General features: G+C 41.0%; 1 protein-coding gene across 1 annotated transcript; it reads left to right on the top strand.

The window, feature by feature from the left end:
- On the top strand, positions 1–27,891 carry LOC131952902 (phosphoenolpyruvate phosphomutase). The gene is made up of 8 exons (XM_059315839.1): positions 1–495; positions 12,746–12,810; positions 22,178–22,274; positions 23,095–23,307; positions 24,828–24,928; positions 26,115–26,312; positions 27,210–27,386; positions 27,774–27,891. The coding sequence occupies exons 1-8, from the start codon at positions 411–413 to the stop codon at positions 27,855–27,857; spliced, it is 1,020 nt and encodes a 339-aa protein (XP_059171822.1). The 5' UTR covers positions 1–410; the 3' UTR covers positions 27,858–27,891.

The following is a 27,891-nucleotide window of genomic DNA, read 5'->3' as shown; positions in this document are numbered from 1 at the left end:
AAAGAATGAAGCTCGTCGTACAGACTGCCTTCTCTGATTGGATAGTCATAGGAAATCCCATTGACACGATTCCCAATTCAGACAGCCCAGCTATTAAATTCTCGATTCTGATTGGGCCGCTGCACTTATCATGCCACGAGCGGTCGTTTGCGGCAAGCCTGCCTATAAATCGTTGAATGCAGACGGCCAAACGTGTCAGAGAACCCTCTGTTCTACATTCAGCTCTTGTGCCAATTTCCTGCCGCAGTAGTGACCTTTGTAAACAGTAAAACCAACGGCCGATCAATTTCATCACTACTCCTAAATTTAGTATTATCCCGAAACACTTGTGTGTTCGTTTAGTAGATTTAGCGGCGTTCCTCCCTCGACACCAATTCGTTGTCTCGTCTGTTAGAATTTATAGAATTGCCATGGCTACCACAGGAAGTTTTAAATGTGTACTTTCGGCTGCGTTGAAATCAACTGCTAGTCAACTCTTACGGTCTGGGTCTAAAGGTAAGTTAATGCCTATTCAACTTCTTATAATTTAACTTGCCGGTGTTTTTTTTTTTTTTTACAACACACCGGCATCTGTTAATTTTAAGATGTGACTCACACTGTTCCGGTACGGTTCCTGGAGCATGATATGAGATCTATTTTAGTAACCATGCTCGTAGTTCAACGGCCATCTCTTTTACAAAATAATGCTTGGTGCTTAATAATATTACGAAACAAACTTATTCAGCAATAGACTAGTCTATTTCAGGTCATGCAATGTTAAGGAATCTTAAAAGGAAATTTTAAAAATTTACATTTAATAAATAAAAAAAAAAAACCTACACTACACATCTAGATCTAGATCTAGTTTGAAAGTGCTTGGACGGTGTATTCTAAATCTAGAATCTAGGTCAGTTATTTATTACAAAATATTCGAATAAGATTGTTAGTTCGGTGCGCTTATGTCTTCTTGAATTTGTTGTTGAAAACAAATTCAATATAGAGTCTAGATTCTAGAGTCTAGTCGATCAAATAGGCCTACACTGAAGCTACTTAAGTCTATCCTTGCTTTCTGTTTCTATGAATGCCGGTAACGAACAACTCTTTCTAATAACCGTAACGAGATACCGCTTTATTTAAGGTTTAGTCTTAGATTCAGGTCCAGGATAGGAAAGCAATAGAAATAGATTTAGATCTATATATTCTAGATCAAGAATCTACAGTAGATCAGAATAAAAGAACATCGATAAGGACCTACCGATGATTACATAGTACATAGGGCCTTTATCCGTTATAATAATACCGTATATAGATTGAGTTAGATTAAAGATTAGACCTAGATCAATATTGATTCTCTAAAGGTGACGGCTATTAATTTCAACACATAAAGACCAACTTTGTGCGTATACACACTGAACAGATTAGCCTAACCAAGAAGTACAGCATTGAAAAATCTGGGCGCTTTACTAATCTCAGTATTGTCTAGACTAGCTTCAACACACTCCTAAATATACCACACGGTTACATGTCAAAGGTCAGAGGTGACAGTGCTACGTTTAAAAGAGACGGGTTACCTGAGACAAACGGTATTCTAAACTCTGTTGACCCGGGTATATTGTTACAACACCCATCCGTTTAAAGAGAGAAAACATCAGGAATTTAATGGCACAGACGGTCAGGTGTTGCTGCCAAACCAGAGGCGTAGCGACCCATTCCGGCTCCCGGGGGTAGGAAGGGGGGGGGGGGGGGGACGACGACACGGGACTCAATTTTGACCCGTTCCTTCCATTTCCATTAATAGATATTCCTGTTTGTGAAAAAAGCGCCCCCCCCCCTCAAGTTTGTAAAGGTTTGTGGCGCTTCTTACCGGTTGCTATCCCGTAACAGTTTCTATTTTGGTGCCACAAATTGGTATAGATAACATTAACAGTTAAATCAGTGTGTAAAGCCTTGTAGTCTTTTATTTTCGTAACTTTGTGTATAATTCTAAACTTCAGCTTAAAATGATATTTTTAATTATTATTTTTACGCCTTTTGGCGCCCCCTTAGGGTTGGCGCCAGGGGCGGCCACCCCACCGCCTTCCCCTAGCTACGCCACTGTGCCAAACCAGATGTAAAACGACAGGAACAAAACTTAGATGTCACAACGTGCTATTAATACTTCTATCTTATAACCATAGCATTGACGTGTTTACTTGTAAAGGCCTATAACAGTTGCCCAGCAACGAATTGTCAGACACGACTTTCGAAAAATGTTGTTAACTGTTTTGATAGGGTCAAGAAGAAAATGGTATCATTTAAAAAAAAATAATTCATGCTTTGTCGTCTTTTAATAACTGTAATTTTACCTATTAATTTTTTTCTTCTACCCATTGTCACAAAAGGTATGCTTGTTAAAAATAACGACACTGTCTAAATTTTAAAAACCATTTTTTAACGTAAACGGTGTGTCTACTCCACGTTAAAAAATAGTTACAACGTCCACATTACAAATAATTACACCGTCCACGTTAAAAAAAAAAAATAAACCGCCCACGTTAAAAATAATTACACAGCCATTTTAAAAACAATTACACCGTCCCTGTTTAGAAAAAAAAAGGTACTTAGGTTTGCAACACGTGGCATAGCTACATTGTTGTTAGTCAATGAATCAATCACCAACAAATGTTACCGATTGTTCGTCTATCTACACGGTTAGGTTAACTCAACTATTAAAGGGAAACAATCGTTTGTCAAGGGAGACAATCGTTTGTCAAGGGAGACAATCGTTTGTCAAGGGAGACAATTGTTGTCTAGGTAGCAACGTAACATTTTAGACCAAACTATCTGTATGACATATGAAGCAGAAGTAATCTGTTTCTCTGAACATTTTTTTATGAATAGATTTTGTCTTCAACACTGTTCTTGCCAACTAGTGTCAGGTACCCATTAGAGCTGGGTGGACTCATTGACGTCTTGTTTCTAGAACACGATTCTCTCTGGTTAGCAAGGGTGTGCTCTGCCACGCAACCACCCCGGGGGGACTGAATGACCTTACCGTCATATGCGATGCATATCTCCATGGAAACAATAGGCATGCAGGTCTAACTATTTTATGAGCTATACAACACATCGACCAGCTAGTCTGAGATCATCACATATATGTTATTAGCCGCAGAGGCGTAGCGACCCCTCCCGGCGCCTGGGGCGAACTTTCAGTTTGGCGCCCCCATATATATATATATATATATATATATATATATATATATATATATATATATATATATATATATATATATACACACGTGTGTGTATGTGTGTGCGACAGTCTGGAAAAAAATTAACAATTACGCTGATTGTCGTTCCCTAAAACTTCACTGGACGCCAATTAAATTCCCGTTAAGATCCTTTAAAAATGATGATAAGTAATGTCAGAAAAAAATTAAAATTGTAGCGGTGCCAATTCGTTTAGCACAGTCTTTTTATGATTCACGTTCGGATTTGGTCTGTGTGGATGATACGACTATTAAGAAGGGTTCTGTGATTCCAAAAAGTTAAGAACCATTGCTTAATTTGTAGAAGGTGCAAGCCTTATTTGTTCTACTTTTGGTCGTATCTTTAGAATAATTTCGATAATTGTAGGCCTATATCACAATTTTGAATTATCAGTTGAACAAAGTAATAATTAGTACAATATACTAATTTTCTTCTCTCTTAACATATTGGCAAAGAGTTTCGCTTCCCACCCACTCGCTCCGACAGTCTGCTATTTTACTGATAGGATAGCGATACAAGAATCCGTGATATTTATTTCTCTTTTATGCAGTGATCCAGACAAGATGTAACGCAATCAAGTAAAAGTATCTGATCTCTCACGATGAAGTTGAGAGAATCGTAAGAATCGTACAAAGAACTAGTCGCGTTATTACTTATCAAAACTGGGTAGTGAAATCGTACATTAAGTGTTAATACAATCGATTTCTTTTCTAAGTGTTAAAATATTTATATAGTAAGCGATCCATTACAAATCCTTGCGATTTTGTTTGGTGATAAGTGCCCCACCATCTTGCACAAAAATTGTAGAGTGGATTTTAAACGTCACTAACTCTTTTTTTTTATGTTACACAATCGTAAAATACGTTTTAGTTCAATGTGTTTTTCTTTTCTGAGTGATATCGGTTATTTATTCCTTAATCCGGTGTGAATTTTTCCGATTTTAGTCTTCGAAAAAGCGCCCCCCCCCCCTCTAGGAAAGCTGGATAGCGGTTTTTCCGGTCACTATTTCTTAAGGATATACGTTTTACAGTTACACAATCAAGGTAGAAAACAGTTAAATCAGTATGCAAGGGCTCTCAGCCGTTAAATTTCTTTACTTTGACTGTTTATAATTCAAAACTGCAGCTTAAAATGAACTTTGTTAAAAAAGTTTCTACCCCTTTTGGCGCCCCCTAGGGTCGGCGCCCGGGGCGGCCGCCCTCCCCGCCCTCCCCTAGCTACGCCTCTGATTAGCCGCTCCGCAGATGATAATAATAAAACATCCAATTAAAAAAATATATTTTTAAAATATATAATATGAAGAGCTATATACAACATTAATATGTACATTAACGAGGTTTTTGATTGGTCTTCCACTTTTCGAAGATTGCTTTGCTTTGCTATATATTGCGTTGTTTGTCTTTATTGTACTTTACCTTTTCTCAAGCTTTTATTTAGTTCGCAACGTTTGTTTGTTTGTTTGTGGGTTTGTGGCAAATCTTGTAACTCTATTTTGACCCACTTCTAATGCAGCGATTTCGTTCAAAATTTCCAGATACTTTCCACTTCGATGACAATACAAGTCTTTCTGTTTTCAAAAAAAAAAAAAAAATTAATTAGATTCTTAATTAGTTATTAAAATTAAATTAACGGGTTCGAAATTAAGGGGAGATAACAAAATTAAATCACTCGATATATTACTATATAGGGGAGATGACTAGCTAGACGCGATCACCCTAACAGTCTGGTGAGCTGTGGTTCACGAGTATGTTTACAATCTTAGAGCTGGTCGATCTAGTGAAGTCTATTAGGAGTAGATAATAAAGTTTTTAAACGTTTTGAAACTAAGGGGGGGGGGGTAACAAGATTAAGAACTTGCTGTCGTCTGTAGCCTAGAGGACTGTGACTTTGCTGATGACTTGGCTTTACTTTTACATGCACAAAAAGACATCCAAGCGAAAACCACAAGAATAGAGCAAATCGCCAAAAGCGTTGGGCTAAAGATAAACTCCGGAAAAACCAAGCTAATGAAAATAAAAACCAAAAGTGCTCTCAAGACCTTTGCGAATGGAGCAGAGCTAGAGGAGGTCGAAGACTTTAAGTACCTCGGCAGCTATATATCAGCAAATGGCAGCATGGAGAAAGAAATTGCCACCAGAATAGCAATGGCAGCACAAGCTTTCAACAGACTCGCTAAGATCTGGAAATCATCCTCACTGCAGCAGAGAACTAAAATAAGGATCTATAAGTCAAATGTACGTTCTGTACTCCTCTATGCTGCAGAGTCATGGAAACTAAACAAGAAAGGAGAGAGCCGACTCAGAGGCTTTGAAAGAAGATCCCTCCAACGCATCCTCAGGATAAAGTGGGACGACAAAGTCCCGAACAAGGAAATATGGCGAAGGACAGGATTAAACGACATTGTCTCAGAAGTTCGAACGAGGAGATGGAGATGGCTGGGCCATGTCCTACGCATGAGCAAAAAAAGACTCCCCAACATGGCGCTGAAGTGGAACCCACCGGAAAGAGAAATAGAGGAAGACCACTGGGAACATGGAGGATGGAAGAAGAAGTACAGGCTACTGGCAAAACCTGGCATGAACTAAAGTGGCTCGCTCAGGACAGGGTGGAATGGCGGAGATTTGTTGCTGCCCTATACTCCACAGGGAGTGATGAGGATTAAGTAAAGTAAGTCGTCTGTAGAATATGGTCCCGCTGCTTTCACTGGGCAGATAATCGTCTTTCAGATATCGCGAGCTACTGATGGTGTTTTAAATCAAATATTATTCGTCGTGTCGACTTCATAAATTAGGAATCACTAAAAAGTAGAACATTAAACAAATATAAAAAAAAAACCTTTATAGCAACAAACTTTTAAAGGTTGAAAGACGGAGTGTTTTATTTTGATTTTCTTATTTTCAGCGCATTTAAAAGCTTGATGCTATAAAGGTTTTTTTTATATTTGTTTTATTTTATTTTTATTTTCTTATTTTCAGTGTGTTTAAAAGCTTGTTGCTATAAAGGTTTTATTTGTTTTATTACCTTCACGTTCTCGAGTTCCTCGCCTAGTTCTACGACCCAAGTTCTAGACCCTCCCGTTTCCCCTCTACTTAACTCTGAGGGCCTCGAGTGCCAATCAGGAACGGTTCCTGTTATCGTCTTAAGTACACCTGATCACGTGACCAACGGGGTCACCGGAGCACGTCCGTCCTACCAGTGACACGCCGACACCGCCCCCCTCCCCCTGAAGCCTTGTGTGCCCGTGCGTGCGTTGTCTCATGTGCGCTGAATCTTGTATCAATTTTTTAAACTCACTTGAAAAAAAAAACGGGGGAAGGGGGGGGGGGCGTTAACTAATTAGTAGCAACACCTGTTGTTCACTTTGTTGTGTTGAAGGTGTCCATTAACATCAATCTTCTTAGTTTCACCTGCCTGATTAGGTGTTTTTTTAGTGGACATAAGTTTTGTACTGTAGACTTTCGGTAGGCCAATGTGTATTGGTCAACAGGCCTTTGGTAGGCCACTGTTGATTGGCCAACTGGCTGTTGATAGGCCACTGTTGATTGGCTAGCACAAGTTAAAGAGGAACTGAACTAATTTTCTTCTGGGATATTGTACAGTCCTGCGTCTTCCTCTACCACCTGTATTCCCTTGAGTGGCTCCATTAGAAGACTGGGTCCAGTTCTAAGACCAACGTGACCTAGTTCAACATGACCCAGTTTTACATGGCCCAGTTCATAATGACTCAGTTTAACAAGTCCCAGGTACTCGATGTTGGCCCAATTTAATCTCTACTCAAAGTTGGCCCAGTTCAACCTCTACTCAAAGTTGGCCCAGTTCAACCTCTACTCAATGTTGGCCCAGTTCAACCTCTACTCAGTGTTGGCCCAGTTCAACCTCTACTCAATGTTGGCCCAGTTCAACCTCTACTCAGTGTTGGCCCAGTTCAACCTCTACTCAATGTTGGCCCAGTTCAACCTCTACTCAGTGTTGGCCCAGTTCAACCTCTACTTAATGTTGGCCCAATTTGTAATCGACTCTTTAATGACCCAATTTAACATCTACTCAATGTTGACCTAATTTAACATGACCCAGTTATACACCAACTGGACATGTCCCCTTAAAAGCTAAACCTACCAAAATCTGCATTTCTTCTTTAAACCCTGACCAAGAAACAACAGAACTACAGTCAACCCTATCACACTCATAAAGCCCTGTTTCGCAATACACTATCTAACCAACCCCCCGACAAGGCCTCTAAGACAATCCCATTCTCAAGCGGGTATTCTTACGTGGGGGGGGGGGGGGGTCATGTGACCGCACTGGGTATGTGGGTCTAGTACAGGACACCACCCTGATAAAGATGTGGGGCCGGGGTTCTCCTGTCCCAGCGACCCGCGGGTGACGTTACATCTATGACACAAACTGCTGGCTTATCTCCTAGAACGTTCGCCTTTTTTATCAAATTTATTTTTTTATCTTGGGAAAATATTACAACCTCACGTAGGCGTGTCGAAAAAAAAAAGGGGGGGGGGGTGCTGTTTTCAGAGAAGAGCTGCTAGATTTAACATTGACATGGTAGATCAATGTGGTTTTTTGGTTTGAATCCGTATACATAGTGTACTGAAACTTTTGTTGTGCATGTCCGTAAAAATAGTGCCAGAAAAAGTTTTTTGTACATGTCCGTAAAAATATTGTCCGTAAAAGTTTGTTATATATGGTTGTAGAAGTTGTTTCCGTAATCATCTTTTGAATGTGTCCGTAGGTTTTACTTGTGCATGCTTTTGTTGTTTACGTGTCTTTCTGTACTTAGTATTTGTACTTGTTTGTAGGCTTTACAAATACGTTTTGTTTGTTGTCTAAGCTTGACTGCCTCGTTATTGTGTCTGACTTGGTCTATCCTTAAAACCGTTGTTGTGGAGTTTATAAAGTAGCGACATTTTAACGTGTTAAACACTGTTGGTGTTGTTGGTTTGTAGGGGTGGTTTTTGTGTGTTGGGTGTTGTTGGTATAGGGTAGGTGGTGTTGGTATAGGGTAGGTGGTGTTGTTGAGTTGTTGGTGGTGTTGGCATACGGTAGGTGGTGTTGGTGAGTTGTTGTTGGTGTTGGTATATAGTGGGTGGTGTTGGTGAGTTGTTGGTGGTGTTGGTATACGGTGGGTGGTGTTGGTGAGTTGTTGTTGGTGTTGGTATACGGTGGGTGGTGTTGGTACGTTGTTGTTGGTGTTGGTATACGGTGGGTGGTGTTGGTGAGTTGTTGGTGGTGTTGGTATACGGTGGGTGGTGTTGGTACGTTGTTGTTGGTGTTGGTATACGGTGGGTGGTGTTGGTGAGTTGTTGGTGGTGTTGGTATACGGTGGGTGGTGTTGGTGAGTTGTTGTTGGTGTTGGTATACGGTGGGTGGTGTTGGTGAGTTGTTGTTGGTGTTGGTATACGGTGGGTGGTGTTGGTACGTTGTTGTTGGTGTTGGTATACGGTGGGTGGTGTTGGTGAGTTGTTGGTGGTGTTGGTATACGGTGGGTGGTGTTGGTGAGTTGTTGTTGGTGTTGGTATACGGTGGGTGGTGTTGGTGAGTTGTTGTTGGTGTTGGTATACGGTGGGTGGTGTTGGTGAGTTGTTGGTGGTGTTGGTATACGGTGGGTGGTGTTAGTGTGTGTTAAGATGGTATTTCTAGGTGGTAGGTGGTATTGTTATGTGGTAGGTTGTATTGCTATGTGGTAGATGGTGTTGGCATATTGTGGGTGTTGGTATATTGTGGGTGGTGTTGGTATGTTGTTAGCCTACACCCAGACTGCAACCATTGTGCAATGTTCAATCATGTTCACACAATGCACACGTGTACACGTCCTATGTTTTCACAACGCCAACACATAAAAAAAAATAACCCTATGTTATAATCAAACTCCCCCCTCCTAGTCACGATACGTGAAACGATTCTTTGGCTAGAGCGAGCCACCTGTTGCAGGCTTGATTAGGGGACGTAACTTGCTTCATCGGCAAACATTCTTTACTAGCAAAAATCCCGTAATAAGTTAAGAGCTCCTTTGATCCTTTCACAAATATGTCTTCCTATGTCGAAGACAATTGATGTGAAGTTATTCTGAGCCAGATTTTGTCGGTCTATAACTTGGTCTAAATGTCGCTGGAATAGAATTTGTTGGTCTATAAGATGGTCTAAATGTCGCGTCACCAGAATTTGTTGGTCCATAAGTTGATCTAAATATCGCTGGACCAGAATTTGTTGGTCCATAAGTTGGTCTAAATATCGCTGGACCAGAATTTGTTGGTCCATAAGTTGATCTAAAATATTGCTGGACCAGAATGTGCTGGTCCATAAGTTGAAGTGCCTCTTAATGTTTCTAGTTCGTATTTCGCTGGTTTATGTTGAGCTGGCCCCAAAATACCTTGGATTAATTTTTTATGCGGTTTGTCCACGTATTGGTGGTTCAAATGTTGGATAGAAGGAGCCCCCCCCTCCCTCCCCTCCCCCCTCACGCGCGCCTATACACACGTGCAGCGCCCACTGATGTGCATATCCATTGGACTGCTCAAAGTTGCACGAATAAAATTTCTCCCAGCGGATTAAGGTCCCTTAATCCCTGACATTTTAATCCGCTTATCACAATCTTAGATATTATACCGACCAGAACAATTGATTAAAGGATTAGAAATAAATCTTTGAACAAAACAGCGGTGGCCGCTCGCCCGCTAATCTGCTTGGGTAAATCTTTTTATTATAGTTTGAGTTTTGTTTTACTCTGGTTGATAGCTGGCTGCTAAATCAAAGATCCCGAGTGTGTTGTTTAGTTTAGATCGTGCACGTTTCAAGGTATGATTCGTTTGCTACACACAGGCATGCACAGGAAACCACTTCCCTCACACACATAACCTACCCCCCCCCCCCACAGAAACCACTTCCCTCACACACATAATTCACTTCTCCCTCCCCACTCCACCATCAGAAAACCACTTTCTTTCCACATAACCTACCCCCACCCAGAAAACCACTTTCTTTCCACATAACCTACCCCCACCCAGAAAACCACTTTATTCCCACATAACCTACCCACACCCAGAAAAACCACTTTCTTCCCACATAACCTACCCACACCCAGAAAAACCACTTTCTTCCCACACTATCCTAACATATCCCCCACCTAAAGAAACAAATTTCTTCCCAGACGTAATCTACCCCCCCCCCCCCACCCCACACACACACTTTCTAGAAGTCTAGCTCCACATCAACTAAATCAGAAACCACTTTAACCACCACAACCCACACATAAAATAACCACATCCAACACACAACTCCTCCTAGACAGAACTCTCCATACAAGCTTAACGTTATCAATGACAAAAAAACCCTCTAATTACATCCTGTTTAAACCCAGTACAAATTAAAGATTGTCTGCTGAAGCTGTAGTTAGGATATTTTCTATATATCGTCTTCATTTACTACATACTAGCATGTATCTCGCGTTGTGAATGGTCAGTGTATCGCTTCATGATATTAGATCTATATATTACACTTCAAGCGCTGCACATGGGAAATATTGCTCCAGTTGTTACGTTACGCGATCAATATGACTCCCCCCCCCTCCCTCACCCCCACTCTACTCACCCTATATAATTCAAACTGTTGTACTGATATTGAACACATTCTTAAATTAAAATATTCCCACGGGTTAATTATGAAACGAGGTCGCTGACTTCTACTATAGGCTTATTTTGAAAACACACGTACAAAAACAAACACATTTTCTTGTTAAATGTTTTATTAATTCATCAAAGAATATCAGAGTCAATTTTCACATACGTAACGCCCCTTGTAGCGTCCTAAACTAAGACGCTACCATTCATTAATAGTGGAGTAGAGTCTACTACACGTCGATTGTTTCCACTTCCTGTTTCTACTACGCCCATTGCAGTGTCGTGTCGTTGATCCGTTTCTAAGGGTATTCACCGGCCGGCGTCGTGACCTTTGACCGTTGCGCTACTGAGAACTTGTAGGTCACGTTCTGACGTCGGCCTGCATTTTGGATTAACGATTTTTACAAGACTACCGTATTTCCTTAAATAGACGATACATATTTAAAAAAAAAAAAAAAAATAACAAAAAAAAAAAAAAAAAAACGAGCAGCCAAATTTTTTGTTTTAGACTTTAGCAAACTTTTTTTTTTTTTTTTTAATCTTTTGTCACAAGATATCTCAGACAAAACGGCTCAAATGTAGAAAAAAAAAAAATAATTAAAAAAAGAAGAAAAAACGAAAATTAAAGACAGAATTTCTCAGATTAAATTTTCAAAGACAAAATTCCTCAAAGCAAAATTTCACAGTGCTTTGATTTAAATCTAATACGCTTTTTTAATCAACAAAATAAACGAAGATATGTTTATTTTCATTAAATAAAAAAACAACAACCGTGCAATCGTAAAGCAGCAGTACCCATGCAACCCCCCCCCCCCCCCACTACACTTAACGATTGTATTGTTCTAAATACGGGCTGTATTACACCGCATTCCAACAAAGACTCTTTATATCTGCTTGCTGTGTTGTGACCTATTTGAACAAAACGTTCTTCTATTCACCTAAGTTCTAGCTGTTTTAACGTATGTATCGTAATGGCAACTACCTCGGCGACTGAGACCTTTGATTTGATGTCTTTGTCTCTTTGTCTGAGAGACGTGGATGGCAATCAACCGCTAATTATAAAGACAATGGCGTTTTTAGTGCTGACGTCAAACAGACGGTTAATAATTGCAGGATACAATATGAGAGGGGGGGGGGGGGGGGTGTGTGAAAAGCACTCCAATTACGGCAGTAATTAATTTTTTAAATCGCCACATTTGTCAAGATCTAGGTGACGTCCGTAATGCTTGATATTAATAATAGACCTTGCCCGAGTTGTACATTGAAGCAGTTTTGTTATCCGTCTCTTACAATTGAAATCTTGTGTAGTTCTATTGTGTAGTTGTATTATCAAAACACTTATAACTAAACTGCTGTGTAGTTGTGTAATCTAAAACACTTTTAACGAATGTTCTGTGTATTTGTGTATATATATATATATATATATATATATATATATATATATATATATATATATATATATATATATATATATATATATATATATATATATATACACACATTATAGTATAGTATATTTTGAACTTTATTCTTCACTGGGAGTTACTGAACTTTCATCAATATGTAGTTGTATAATTAAAATTTTTTTTTTAATTTTTTTTTTTGTATAGTTTAAAACATTTGATTCTTGAAAATGCATTATTATAGCACTATTACCCAAGACCTGTATAGCTGTATAATCTAAACACTTTTAACAAAAACTCCTGTGTAATTGTATAATTTAAACTCTTTTAACTAAACTCCTGTGTAGTTCTACTTTCTAAACTCTTTAATTTGAACTCATGTTTAGTTGTAAAATCTGAACACTTTTATACTTTTAATTAAACTCCTTTGTAAATGTATCATCAATATCATTCAAATTGAATTATCTTTTTTATTTGTTTCAGCCGAGCTTACCGCCCCTTGCTTCTCTTGTCAAAGACGGCGCTATGCAGTGGAGGTTGGCGTCAAGGTATTGTTGTCATGTCTCCATTATGTCTTTCTATAGACATCGTGCACTCGGTGCATTATTTATACTGTGTAAGATGTGTGCTGATTATAGGCTCGCTGTTTAGCTACTGTGTACTGTGTAGCTTGTGTGTATTGTGTAACTAATATGTACTGTGTAGCCTATATCCTCACATATGACGAGTGTGAAGTAATTCAATATGGTGTGTGGGGGCGGGGAAGGTTTCGTCACTTGTCCACGCATTACGTGACTAGCGGTGACATGTCACTCCTACACCATGACCTGACAGCTAGTGACAGAAACCTTAGGACCAAAGGCACCACTGGTCATTAGGTGACCAGCCACCACTGGTCAGGTCACCAGTGTTTAAGTCACCAGTTTGATTAGGTGACCCTTGGTCAGGTGACCAGCCACCACTGGTCAAGTCACCTTTTCAAGTCACCAGTTTGATTAGGTGACCCTTGGACTAGTGACCAGTCACCACTGGTCAAGTCACCTTTTCAAGTCACCAGTTTGATTAGGTGACCCTTGAACCCAATGATATTCACCCGTGGTGAACTGGAGTGTGGTTGAACCTATATAACGACATATTAAAACCGACTTGTACGCTGTTCTATTTTTTAAAAATCAATAAGTCATAGAATCAATAATTCCTGGAATCAATAATTCCTGGAAGCGCAAGTTTGGGGAGTGGTTCACAAGTAACACAAAACTTAGCTCTATTTTAACTTGGGTTGTTCCACAAGGGAGTTACACTTTATCACACTGACATTTATACATCCCCAACACACCCCACCCCTTTCCCACCCAGTGCAGTAAAAAAACAAAACAACCCTGTACAGTTCCTTACTGCGATCGTTCCACATAAATGGCGGCGGTGCTAATGCATGTCAAGCTAACCGAGGTGAAACTGTCTGCTAGTCGCTGGAGCGTGGAATCTACTGTCACGGACATGGCTCTATACTACATTCTCACCTGTCTGAAAGGTGTTAGGAATAATTTCAAGTGTTACAGAAACCTGTTTAGAGCCTTTAAGGCATGAGTTGAGCTTTGAATTATCTACCGTTTGCTGCATGTCATTTGTGACGTAATTTGGGAGATGTATTTTGTGATGTCATTTGGGACATCATGTCATTTATGACACTACATTACCTGTCAGTTAGTACCTCCAAACATGCCGTGTATTACCAGTCATTTGTAACCTCCCATTTATGACCTTTCATCGGTAACTAGTGACCAACCGTTTGTGACTTTTCATTTGTGACGTAACATTTGTAACGAGTCATTTATGACCTCTCATTTTTCACGTGTTATTTGTAACCTGTCGCTGATTACAAGATCAGGTCATCGTAGTGTAACCACACTAAATAACCAATGACCATGTTACCCAATCAACCCCTGGTGTAACTTCACTAATTACCAATGACCACGTTACCCAATCAACCCCTGGTGTAACCACACTAATTACCAATGACCACGTTACCCAATCAACCCCTGGTGTAACCACACTAATTACCAATGACCACGTTACCCAATCAACCCCTGGTGTAACCACACTAATTACCAATGATCACGTTACCCAATCAACCCCTGGTGTAACCACACTAATTACCAATGACCACGTTACCTAATCAAGTCCAACCACACTAATTACCAACGACCACGGTACCCAATCAACCCCTGGTGTAACCACACTAATTAACCAATGACAACCACGTTACCCAATCAACCCCTGGTGTAACTTCACTAATTACCAATGATCACGTTACCCAATCAACCCCTGGTGTAACTTCACTAATTACCAATGACCACGTTACCCAATCAACCCCTGGTGTAACCACACTAATTACCAATGACCACGTTACCCATTCAAGTCCAACCACACTCTACAGATAAACCAATCTAGACTCTGGTTCACTGGGTCAGTGATGCATTTTTTTTTATTACAGCGGCCTTCAGAGATATCATCAAACTAGATCGCCATTAAACCTACTACACTGATACATTATGTGTAAAGATAAAAAAAAGGAGAAATTGTGTACGCTCAAGCAAGACCCTCCCCGTCTTACCCCACCCTAAGTCTTCCAGTCCCCGCCCCCTCATCTCCCATGTCTGTACGGTGCCCTGTCAAAACGGCCCGGGACAAATCGGCCCCGTCAAAACGGCCCCGTTAATACGACCCCGTCAAATCGACCCCCGACAAACCGACCCCGTCAAAATAGCCCCGTCAAAAGGGCCCCGACTTATTGGCTCCCGTCAAATGGGCTCCCGTCATATTGACTTGCGACATATAGGCTCCCGACAAATGGGCTCCCGATATTTAGGCTCCCGACAAATGGACTCCCGACATATTAACCCCTGACAAATAGGCTCAGGACATATTGGCTCCCGACAAAGCGGCTCCCGACATATTGGCTCCCGACATAAGGGCTCAAGACAAATGGGCTCCCGGCAAATGGGCTCACGACATTTTGGCTACCGACAAATGGGCTCCCGACATATTGGCTCCCGGCAATTGGGCTCCCGACATATTGGCTTTTGACAAAATGACTCCCGACATATTGGCTCCAGAAAAATGAATGATATGACCACTATTGGCATAAAAGTAAGCATTGTGTCCTACCTCCAATACCACCATAACCTCTTTTTAATGCCCGAATGAAATTATTTTTTCATGAACCAACATTAATTCACAAACAAATCGAGCCCTTAACAGCTAAATTCCACCAATTCTAAAGCTTTGATAATGTTTAATTTACAACAGAAAAGATCTGTTGCTTAAAAGCGAGCACAGAAGTGTAAATGTATGATATACATGATGTTTACATGATAACAGCATTTTGTTTTGATAACCTACAAGCACAGTGGCGTAGCTAGGTCGGGTGTCACCCGGTGCGGCACTTAATGGTGTCACCCCCCCCAGAGGCGTTGCGACCCTTCCCGGGGACAAACTTTCAAGTTTTCGATTTGCACCCCCCCCCCCCCAAACTTTCGATTTGCACCCCCACCCCCTCAACTTTTTCTCTATATATTTTGCTATATAGATAAACTAATATAAAAATAAGGCCTGCCGAACAAGAGATGCATACGTTGTATTACATAAGAGTGTTGGATAAGCTAACTCTAAAGAATATTGATGAAGGGGTCCCACTGGCAGATGTCATATTCAATGAGACCGCTTTGCCGGGAGACTTAGTCTCTACAGAAACCGTATTGTCAGTGCAGTGGCGTAGCTAGGATTTTTGGGCCCCTATGCAAAAATTATCAGTGGGCCCCTTCGTCAGCCGTTAGGCCAGTGGCGTCGCTAGGTCGGGTCTCACCCGGTGCGGCACTTCGTATTGTCACCCCCTCCCAGGAAACAAAGCATATATATATATATATATATATATATATATATATATATATATATATGTGTGTGTGTGTGTGTGTGTGTGTAGGCCTAAAATTTACTTATATGCCACATACTGGTACACGTACGTGTTTAAGCATTAATCACTGCTGACTTAATAGTAACGATGTTTATCTACAGTCTGTTTATAATACAGTTGGATGCTGCATTGTTTTCTTTATAGTTTACGTTTACGTCGTGGTGTCACCCCCCCCCCTCTTGATATAATTTTCGATTTGTACTTAGAAGACTATTTAACTTTAACTAATGGACCTGGAAAATGGCATTTCATTCTATAAATTTTACAATTTTTTGCCTTTGGTGTCACCCCCCCCCCTAAATGGTGTCACCCGTTGCGGTCCGCACCCCCCGCCTCGCCTACGCTACGCCTCTGCGTTAGGCTACAGAGGAGTTAAACGAAGAGATCAACTTCTACTTACGATGGATATTTTTTAATATATAAATATTCTGAAGGCAACATTTTGTATTTTATATGTCCTGATTTTGTATTTATACTATATTATTATGCTTGCCTACTACTGCTAAAAAGTTTATTTATAGGCTGATTCTCTCAATGTCTTGCACGACAAAGTGATATAGCCTGTAGTATTATTATAAGGATTGGGCTCTGTTTGACCCACAAACACTGAATCCCACTGCTGAAACGGTGGGGGGGGGGGGGGGGCTTTTTGGAACTTTTAACCTTTTTCTTTTTTAAAATTATTTATATGTAACAAATATTAAAATTCCATTGTAAAAGTTTTAATTTTTTATGAGGGAAAAGGGCCCCTATGTGCCTTGGGCCCCCATGCCTTGCTTACGCTAGCTTTACGGTAGCTACGCCACTGTGTCAGTGGTCCTTTTGTCTGGAGCCAAATTGACAGGAGCCTTTTTGTCGGGAGCCAAAATGACGCTAGCCCATTTGTCGGGAGTCGTAATGACGGGGGCCGTTTTGTGGAAAAAACTAAATGACGGGAGACTATATGTCGGGAGCCAAAATGACGGGAGCCTATTTGTCAGGAGCCTTATTGACTGGAGCCCTTTTGTCGGGAGCCTATATAACGGGAGCCTATTTGTCGGTAGCCTAAATGACGGGAGCCTATTTGTCTGGAGCCTATATGACGGGGTCCATATGTCGCTGGCCCTTTTGACGGGGCCGATTTGACGGGGTCGTTTTGACGGGGTCGTTTTGTCGGGGTCGTTTTGACGGGGCCGTTTCGTCATTGGCCGAATTGACGCCGCACGGTCTGTACATATAGTAAAAAAAAAAAAAAACCACTGTTTAAAAAAAGAAACTGTACGACAACACTTCCTTTGATACAAAAAAATAATTCGTGATCTAATACAGAATCTGTATCTGTTATTTAACTTGACGTTTGAGTAAAAAAAAAACCATCATAATTTCATCATCTATAAATGTATCAAATCTATAAATATAAAAAACCAAACAGCTATAATCTATAAACATACCAAATCCAACAGCCATAACCTATAAATGTACCAAATCCAACAGCCATAACCTATACATGTAGTCAAATCCAACAGTCAAAATCTATAAATGTACCAAATCCAACAGCCATAACCTATAAATGTAGTCAAATCCAACAGTCAAAATCTATAAATGTACCAAATCCAACAGCCATAACCTATAAATGTAGTCAAATCCAACAGTCAAAATCTATAAATGTACCAAATCCAACAGCCATAATATATAAATGTAGCCAAATCCAACAGTCAAAATCTATAAATGTACCAAATCCAACAGCCATAACCTATAAATGTAGTCAAATTCAACAGTCAAAATCTATAAATGTACCAAATCCAACGACCATTCCGTGAACAACTCCTACATTGTCTGGGCCTGCAAGACTATATAATTTATTACAGGTAGACTCTTATAAAGGTGTGGACATTTTTACTTGCGTGATGAATTACTTGCACACAGCCGGTTAACTTGTTGTTGTTGGTTAACGTGGTTACCACTATCTGCTTAAGGTAGAGGGTGGGATTTGGGCCGCAGAACCCCAGGATTAAATTCAGAATGAAGAAATCTAATTCAGTAATGGAACGCTGAAAGTAAGTTGTGATTTAGAGTGGGGCAATACGCCCCTAGCCCAGCCCCTCCCCTGCCTTTTTGGCGTGGTTGGGATTTTCTTATCTTGGTCTTTAGAGCAGTTGTCACCCCTCCCTGTGCAAATTGCTAGATTACAGTTGTCTACCTTTGTATAACTCCGTGTTAAGATAAGAGTTGTCTAACCTGGTATAACTCTATTTTTAGATAGTTGTCTATCGTTGTGTAAAATAAACCTTTCGCCAGTCTTGACTCCTTTATCGATTAATTATTTAAAGTCGATATCTGATTCACAACGTATCGGCTAGTTGCAAAACACTACCACCACAACACCACACCATCACACGATCTTACCACACAGAACCACATCGATGTACAACTATACCACCACACCAGTGTAAAATTAAGCACTACATTGCAACACCATCACATGAATAGGTACAACATTACCTAGCCAAATCACCACACCCTCACACAACCACACTCATGTATACATCACCAACCCCCCCCCCCCACACACACAACCACACTCATGTATACAGCACCAACACACCCCCACACAATCACACTCATGTATCCATCACCACCACACCCCCACACAACCACACTCATGTATCCATCACCACCACACCCTCACACAACCACACTCATGTATCCATCACCACCACACCCCCACACAACCACACTCATGTATCCATCACCACCACACCCCCACACAACCACACTCATGTATCCATCACCACCACACCCCCCACACAACCACACTCATGTATCCATCACCACCACACCCCCACACAACCACACTCATGTATCCATCACCCCCACACAACCACACTCATGTATCCATCACCACCACACCCCCACACAACCACACTCATGTATCCATCACCACCACACCCCCACACAACCACACTCATGTATCCATCACCACCACACCCCCACACAACCACACTCATGTATCCATCACCCCCACACAACCACACTCATGTATCCATCACCACCACACCCCCACACAACCACACTCATGTATCCATCACCACCACACCCCCACACAACCACACTCATGTATCCATCACCACCACACCCCCACACAACCACACTCATGTATCCATCACCACCACACCCCCACACAACCACTCTCATGTATCCATCACCACCACACCCCCACACAACCACACTCATGTATCCATCACCACCACACCCTCACACAACCACACTCATGTATCCATCACCACCACACCCCCACACAACCACACTCATGTATCCATCACCACCACACCCCCACACAACCACACTCATGTATCCATCACCACCACACCCCCACACAACCACACTCATGTATCCATCACCACCACACCCCCACACAACCACACTCATGTATACATCACCACCACACGGCCACAACCGACACGACCGTATCACCACATCCACACGTTCTAAAACACACGAGACATCCCCCCACGCCAACGCTGAAATCTATGCAACCATTCCTGTTACACAACAGAACAATTTAACTAAAAACGTGTAAAGTCAATTAATCTATTCAGGCATTAAAATATTACGAGGCACCTTTTGTGTGATTCTAAACATTAGATTATCGCTAATGTAAAACAAAAGAATGGTGCTTGTCCTCTTTTATGTGTGACCCGTGTCACTGCGGACCCGTGTTGTATTTGACCCGTGTCACTGCGGACCCGTGTTGTATTTGACCCGTGTTATGACAGACCCGTGTTATATTTGACCCGTGTTATGACAGACCCGTGTTATATTTGACCCGTGTTATGACAGACCCGTGTTGTTTTTGACCCGGACCATGACAGACCCGTGTTAGACCCGGACCATGACAGACCCGTGTTATATTTGACCCGTGTTATGACAGACCCGTGTTAGATCCGGACCATGACAGACCCCTTGTTATTCTTGACCCGTGTTATGGGTTATCCGTGCAATGGATGGCCTATACAAATTGCCCCATATGCTAGTTCTGACCCCTGGCTTGGCCAACCCGTACACTAATGTCCGCCCCCCCCCCCCCCAGCCTACAGACCAGAAAGAACATGTCTACTGTCGTGTACACCACCCGATATTGCCACCCCCGCCCCCCAACACATAAAGTCCCATACCACCTCATATTACTGAAGTAATGTTTGAGTTTACTTAAAGAAATTCACTGGGCAACCTTATCCCACGCCAAGCTTACACAATGTACACTGAACGTGTTTTTAACATGTGTGCAGTTTACAAAGGAAGTGGTTCATATCTCTTCATCATAATGTAGTTTTCAATTTTAAAAAGTGGGGTGTGTGGGTAGTGGAAGGGGGGGGGGGGGGGGGGGGGTAAGGGATGAACGAGACAACGCCTTTCCAAAATACATTGTCACCCAGTCCTCGCAGAGTCGCATATCGTTGGTTTGAGGGGAGGGGTGGGCAGATCTCGTCGCGTTGAGCTTAAGACTAGTGTAGGGTGTTTTATAAGATAGTTTGTCTTTAGTTGCTAGAAGAGAGATTATATTTTACTATTTGATTATCCATCATTATCTTTTCCCATTTGCGCCCAAGACACATGGGGCTGATGAAGTAGAGTTTATATGTTTCAGAGACCTGTGCGTTTGAAGGGATAGTGTGTTCATCACTATTCCCAGCCGCCTTTGATTTCTCTAACGTGAGTTAGGTACTCAAGACTTTTCGGTTAGCAGTCTAGCTCTCTACAGCTAGGCCACCCCATCCCATATTTGATTGTTAGGTGCCTTTTATCTTAGATGAAAGAACTTTGATGCTTGAACTTAGCAATGCCCCAAAGACACCTAACCAAATCCTTTTCAACATGACTTCTCATTTCCCATCATATCCCAGAATGCAACTGACTTCCCATATACTATATTAAATTCCAAATGACCCCATATTCTATATCCCACTATCCCACTGACTTCATATTTCCTAGAATCTCACTATCCCATATCCTAGAATCTCACTCTCCAATATCAAAGAATCTCATGATACCATATCCTAGAGTCCCCACTGACACCCCATATCCCACTGCTCCCCATATCCCACTGACTCCCACTGACTCCCCATGACTCCCCATATCCCACTAACTCCCCATATCCCACTGACTCCCCATATCCCACTGACTCCCCAAATCCCATTGACTCCCCATATCCCACTGACTCCCCATATCCCACTGACTCCCACTGACTCCCCATATCCCACTGACTCCCACTGACTCTCCATGACTCCCCATATCCCACTAACTCCCCATATCCCACTGACTCCCCATATCCCATTGACTCCCCATATCCCATTGACTCCCCATATCCCACTGACTCCCCATATCCCACTGACTCCCCATATCCCACTGACTCCCCATATCCCACTCTCCCCATATCCCACTGACTCCCCATATCCCTCTGACTCCCCATATCCCACTGACTCCCCATATCCCACTGACTCCCACTGACTCCCTATATCCCACTGACTCCCACTGACTCCCCAAATCCCTCTGACTCCCCATATCCCACTGACTCCCTCTGACTCCCCATATCCCACTGACTCCCCATATCCCACTGACTCCCACTGACTCCCCATATCCCACTAACTCCCACTGACTTCCATATCCCACTGACTCCCACTGACTCCCCATATCCCACTGACTCCCACTGACTCCCCATATCCCACTGACTCCCCAATATCCCACTGACTCCCCAAATCCCACTGACTCCCCAAATCCCACTGACTCCCCAAATCCCACTGATTCCACTGACTCCCCATATCCCACTGACTCCCACTGACTCCCCATATGCCACTGCCTCCCACTGACTCCCCATATCCCACTGACTCCCACTGACTCCCCATATCCCACTGACTCCCCATATCCCACTGACTCCCACTGACTCCCCATATCCTATATTCCAGAAATCCACCAAGCTCAGGAAGATGCTGCTGTCCCCAGAGCTTGAGTTCATCATGGAGGCCCACAGTGGCATCAGTGCTTGCATCGCTGAGGAGGCAGGTAAGGACAGGTCCGACGTGGGGGACTGGGAAAGACAGGTATGGGAGAGGAATGGACAGGTGGGGTTAGAGGGGGTGGCAGGTGGGGGGGGGAGAGGGGTACAGGTGGGAGAGAGGGGGGAGAGGTGGGGGAGTGGGGGGAGAGGGGGGGACAGGTGGGGGAGTGGCACGGACAGGTGGGGGAGGGAGGGGGTGAACAAGTTGGTTCCTGGGAGGGGGATTACAGGTACAGTGCCTGGGGAAGGGGGGGAGGGGGGACAAGTGGGTACCTGGGAGGGGGGATGACAGGTACAGCACCTGGGGGGGTTGGAGTCTTTGAGATGGACAAGAAATAATGTGGCTGTAGATGGTAGTGTTGGTACCTTGGCAGTGGCATAGGTTAGATTTTGTAATGGTAAGTGGGGGAGGGGGGTGTCTACATGTGTTTTATCTGTCTCTTTATATCTATACTTGCACATGCACATACTCATATATATATATATATATATATATATATATAATCTATAATGTTTTTGAGAATATAAAGCAATGGTTGAATGGTATTGATTAATTTGAAACAGAAGGCAATAAAATCTACATGTGCATAATATTAGTTACAATATAGCTATAACAAAATTGTAAGACAGCTGTCATATGGGGTGGGGCAGTAAGGGGGATCTTTTCTCCACCAGTCCCCCCCACCCACAACCACTGGAGACAGGAATCTGTCTTTGAAGGACAAGAAATTCATACTGCTGTCCTAGTTGACCTGTTGAAAAAATTAATGTAAGCTGTAAGGAATTACGACAGTGAAAATAATGAGCGACGCCATCATCTGCCAGGGTTCCAGGGCATCTGGGCCAGCGGCCTGTCCATGGCCACCCAACTGGGAGTCCGAGACAGCAACGAGGCATCGTGGACGCAGGTGCTGGAGGTGCTGGAGTTCATGAATGACGCCTGCACTGTGCCCATCCTGGTTGACGCAGACACGGGTTACGGGAACTTTAACAACGCCAGGAGATTGGTCAGAAAGCTGGAGGACAGAGGGATCGCTGGTAATTACATTTTAATTAATTTTTATCTTTTAAATTAATTATTTATTTCAAATTAAGAATTTGCTTTTGAAATTATTTTATACTTTAAATTTGATAAATTTGATAGTTGGTAGTTACATTTTAATTAATTTTTATCTTTTAAATTAATTATTCATTTCAAATTAAGTATTTACTGAAATAATTTTTACTTTAAATTAATTATTAACCTTTGATAAATTTGTTAGTTGGTAATTGTATTTTAATAAGTTTTTGATCTTTTAACATAATTAATAATTTTAAATATAGCATTAACTTTTGATATTATATTATATTTAAATTAATTATTAACCTTTGATGAATTCGACTGCTGGTGTTTACATTTTAACTAATTTTTATCTTTAAAAATTCAAGTATTTATTAACTTTTAAATTACCGTTAACTTTTGCTACTGCATTATCTTTAAATTAATTATTAACTTTTGGTAAAAAATTAGTGAATAGCTTTAAATAAACCATTAGTGTCAGCTAATTGTTATATTTTAACAAATGACAACATAGAAGCTCTAAGATAGCTTTAACTAGACCATCAGGACAAGTCATGACTGATTACATACCTGCTAATTACCCCATAATTAAGTCTGTCAGTGAAGAACTGTGACACAGCTTTGCCTGGTGCTAAGACTTAAGAATGCAGGTGCTAACGAGTGGCTGATTGATGGCTGCAATTAATTAAAAATGTTTCAACTCCTCACAAATCACGTCTTGAGTTCTAGTTTTGACCTACTATGCTATAGATGAAGTAGAGTTCATGTGTTTGTGTGGGCATGGTCTTGGTTAGAATATCTGGCCAGACAAATTCTCTTGCTTTTAAGTTACACTCATGCCAGGTACCCAAATGAGCTGGGTCGGCTCATGAATGGCTTGATGACAGTCCAATTCCATGCTTTAACAAATAGTTTTAAATAAAGCAAACCTTTAAGTAAAAAAATAAAGTTCCCTTTCATACCTGGTGGCCCAAGGAGCAGGTAAAGTAGAGTTCACCTGTTTCTGTGACCTCGGCATATGAAGGGATAGTGTGGTTACCTTATTCCCAGTCAAGCATCCATTAGAATTGGTTGTAGCAAGCCATTAGCCTACTTATTCAAAATTATCTTTTTTAACTGTATAGTGTTGTATAGTCCAGATCTTTCCAAACATTTCTGAGCTAAGTGTTAGCTTGCTAATCTGTGTGAGCTTTCTGAGTTAAATTTTAACTCACTGAGCTAACAATTAGCTCAATGAGTCAAGTGTTAACTTGATGATCTGTGTGACCTTGGTCAGCTGAATGCTAACTCACTGAGCTTAGTCTTAACTTGCTGAGCTAAAAGTCAGCTTTCTGAGCTAAATACTAACTTGCTGAGTTAAGATTGAGCTCACTGAGGTTAATGGTAACACACAACTTACAATCTACTTACTGAGCTAAGCCTGAGCTCAATGAGTTGAGCTATAAGTTGGTACCGAGCCCCAAAGAAATCTAACAACCCTTTTGTTTTGCTGGTGCAGGTGCCGCAGTTGAAGACAAACTCTTCCCCAAAACCAACTCTCTTCTAGATGGGCGGGCCCAGCCTTTAGCTGACATCAAAGAATTTGCTCTCAAAATTCAGGTAAAAACTGTCTTAACATACATAAACTATCTCATAAAATTCAGATTAAAACTGTCTTAACATACATAAACTATCTCTCAAAATTCAGGTAAAAATGATCCTAACATGCATAAACTATCTATGAAAATTCAAGTAAAAACTGTCTAATCATGCATAAACTATCTCTTAAAATTCCGGTCTATTGAAATAGTTTAAATCTGCCAACCAAACACTACAAAATCAAACACCACCACCCTATAACATCAAACACCACCACCCTACAACATCAAACACCACCACCCTACAACATCAAACACTACCACCCTACATTATCAAACACTACCACCCTACAACATCCAACACTAACACCCTACAACATCAAATACCACCACCCTACAACATCAAATACCACCACCCTACAACATCAAACACCACCACCCTACAACATTAAACACTAACACCCTACAACATCAAACACCACCACCCTACAACATCAAACACCACCACCCTACAACATCAAATACCACCACCCTACAACATCAAACACCACCACCCTACAACATCAAACACTACCACCCTACAACATCCAACACCACCACCCTACAACATCAAACACCACCACCCTACAACATCCAACACCACCACCCTACAACATCAAACACCACCACCCTACAACATCAAACACCACCACCCTACAACATCAAACACCACCACCCTACAACATCAAACACTACCACCCTACATTATCAAACACTACCACCCTACAACATCCAACACTAACACCCTACAACATCAAATACCACCACCCTACAACATCAAATACCACCACCCTACAACATCAAACAATACAACATCATTAGGTTTGTTTGGTTAGAGGATTAGAAAACACTATGTAGTGGTAGTAGTTAAATAAACAAATTATTATAAAAATAAATTAATATCCATTTAATTTTTTATTTATTTTTAGTATATAATTAAAACAGGTTAAAGACATTAAAAAACCCACTCATGTTAATTAATATTCTATTACAGTCAATGAACTTTTGATCCTATATTTATGTTAATTTATATTTTATTGTAGTCAATAAATTTTTGATCCTATATTTATGTTAATTTATATTTTATTGTTGTCTATAAACATTTGATCCTGTGTTTATTTAATTTATGTTTTATTGAAGTCAATAAACGTTTGATCCCTTGTTGACAGGCCATGAAGGACGCCCAAAGAGATCCTGACTTTAACATTGTGGCCAGGGTGGAGGCATTGATTGCTGGCTGGGGAGTGGATGAGGCCCTCAAGCGAGCCGACGCCTACCTGGCCGCCGGGGCCACAGCCATCCTCATGCACAGCAAGCTGAAGGAGCCCAAGGAAATTGATGAGTTTCTTAAAGCTTGGCAGAACAAGGTCAGACTGGACTGTTGTTACCTCCCTTTAAAACAGTTAAAGACATGGGCTGTTGTTACCTCCCTTTAATACAGTTAAAGACATGGGCTGTTGTTACCTCCCTTTAATACAGTTAAAGACATGGACTGTTGTTACCTCCCTTTAATAAAGTTAAAGACATGCACTGTTTTACCTCCCTCTAATAGAGTTATCTGCACATAAAAGGTCAATCTTTAAATAAATTCAGACTGGACTGTTGTTACCTCCCTTCAATATTTCTACCTCCCTCAAATAAAGTTAAAAACATGCACTGATTTCATCATCATCTTTTCCTGTTCGTCCCAAGACACTTGGGGCAGATGAAGTAGAGTTCATATGGTTCAAAGCGACCTCTGCAAATGAAGGGATAGTGTGGTCAGCACTATGCTCAGCAACCTTTCTTCCCTAACAGGGTGGGCTAAAGGGATATTCTACTTAGTTTCACTTCCCTCTAATAAAGTTATTTGCATGTGAAAAGCCAATTTTCATATTAATTCAAAGTTTAAAATAAAAATTTGTAAATAAATCATTTATGCTTTAAAATAAATAATAAATTTCTTGGTATTGTGTCATCAGCTGACTACCAAATGCCACAATTTCTAGGTATAAACAGGCATAAATTATAGTGAATTGTACAAATGTTTCTTACATAAAACAGGCAACAGTCCCTTATTTCATCACATAGATATTCTTTATACTTGTTTGATTTCATTATTATTATACATTATTTCTTGAATTTGTCATACTAAATTTTGATTTAAATCCACAGAGCACCGAAGGTTTTACAGTATATCCCTTTATCTTAGCAACAATTTCCTTCTACAATAGATCAGCTCTGAACCAGTTTCATTGCACTAATGTTGACCATGGTATCCACAGGGCCCCATAGTCATTGTGCCAACAACATACTACAAGACACCTATGCAGCATTGGAGAGAGCAGAAGGTTTCCATGGTGATATGGGCAAACCACTCTGTCAGGGCTTCAGTCAAAGCCATGCAAGATTTAACTGCCCAGATTTTTAAAGAGCAGAGCACTGTTGGTGTGGAAAATAAGGTCAGTTGGATTGGATGGTTTAATTAATTACATTAAATAGATTTATGTCAATTAAATTTGGCTGGGTTAAGTAAGAAATAAAGTATTTAACAGTGTGTTGTATAGTGTTTTGAATTGAATAAAAGCGAGTCTCAACATATTCAACATATGCTGATTGCCCACTAATTTAGTGACCACAGTTATACCTTGCCATAAAATAAATATCTCTCCCAGTGATGCAAATATCTAATCAATCTCTGCCTACAACGTAATGACTCAACCAACCCTATCCTACCAATCCCTCACAACATAATAAATATCTAATCAATCCCTTCCAAGGTAATGAATATTTAACCTATCCATCACAACATAAAAAATATCTAACCAATCTCCACATTTTTTCCCCAGATTGCAACAGTGAAAGAACTGTTCCGATTAACTAAAGACGATGAGCTGAAATTGGCAGAGGATAAATATTTACCTCAAAACTAGATGACTAACTTCTTAGAGATCTTTTCTATTTCAT

This window comes from Physella acuta, unplaced genomic scaffold (genome assembly GCF_028476545.2).
Source record: "Physella acuta isolate Inbredline_101_S28 unplaced genomic scaffold, ASM2847654v3 ptg000894l, whole genome shotgun sequence".
Classification (NCBI taxonomy): domain Eukaryota; kingdom Metazoa; phylum Mollusca; class Gastropoda; family Physidae; genus Physella; species Physella acuta.
This window is presented reverse-complemented; position numbering and strand designations above follow the sequence as displayed.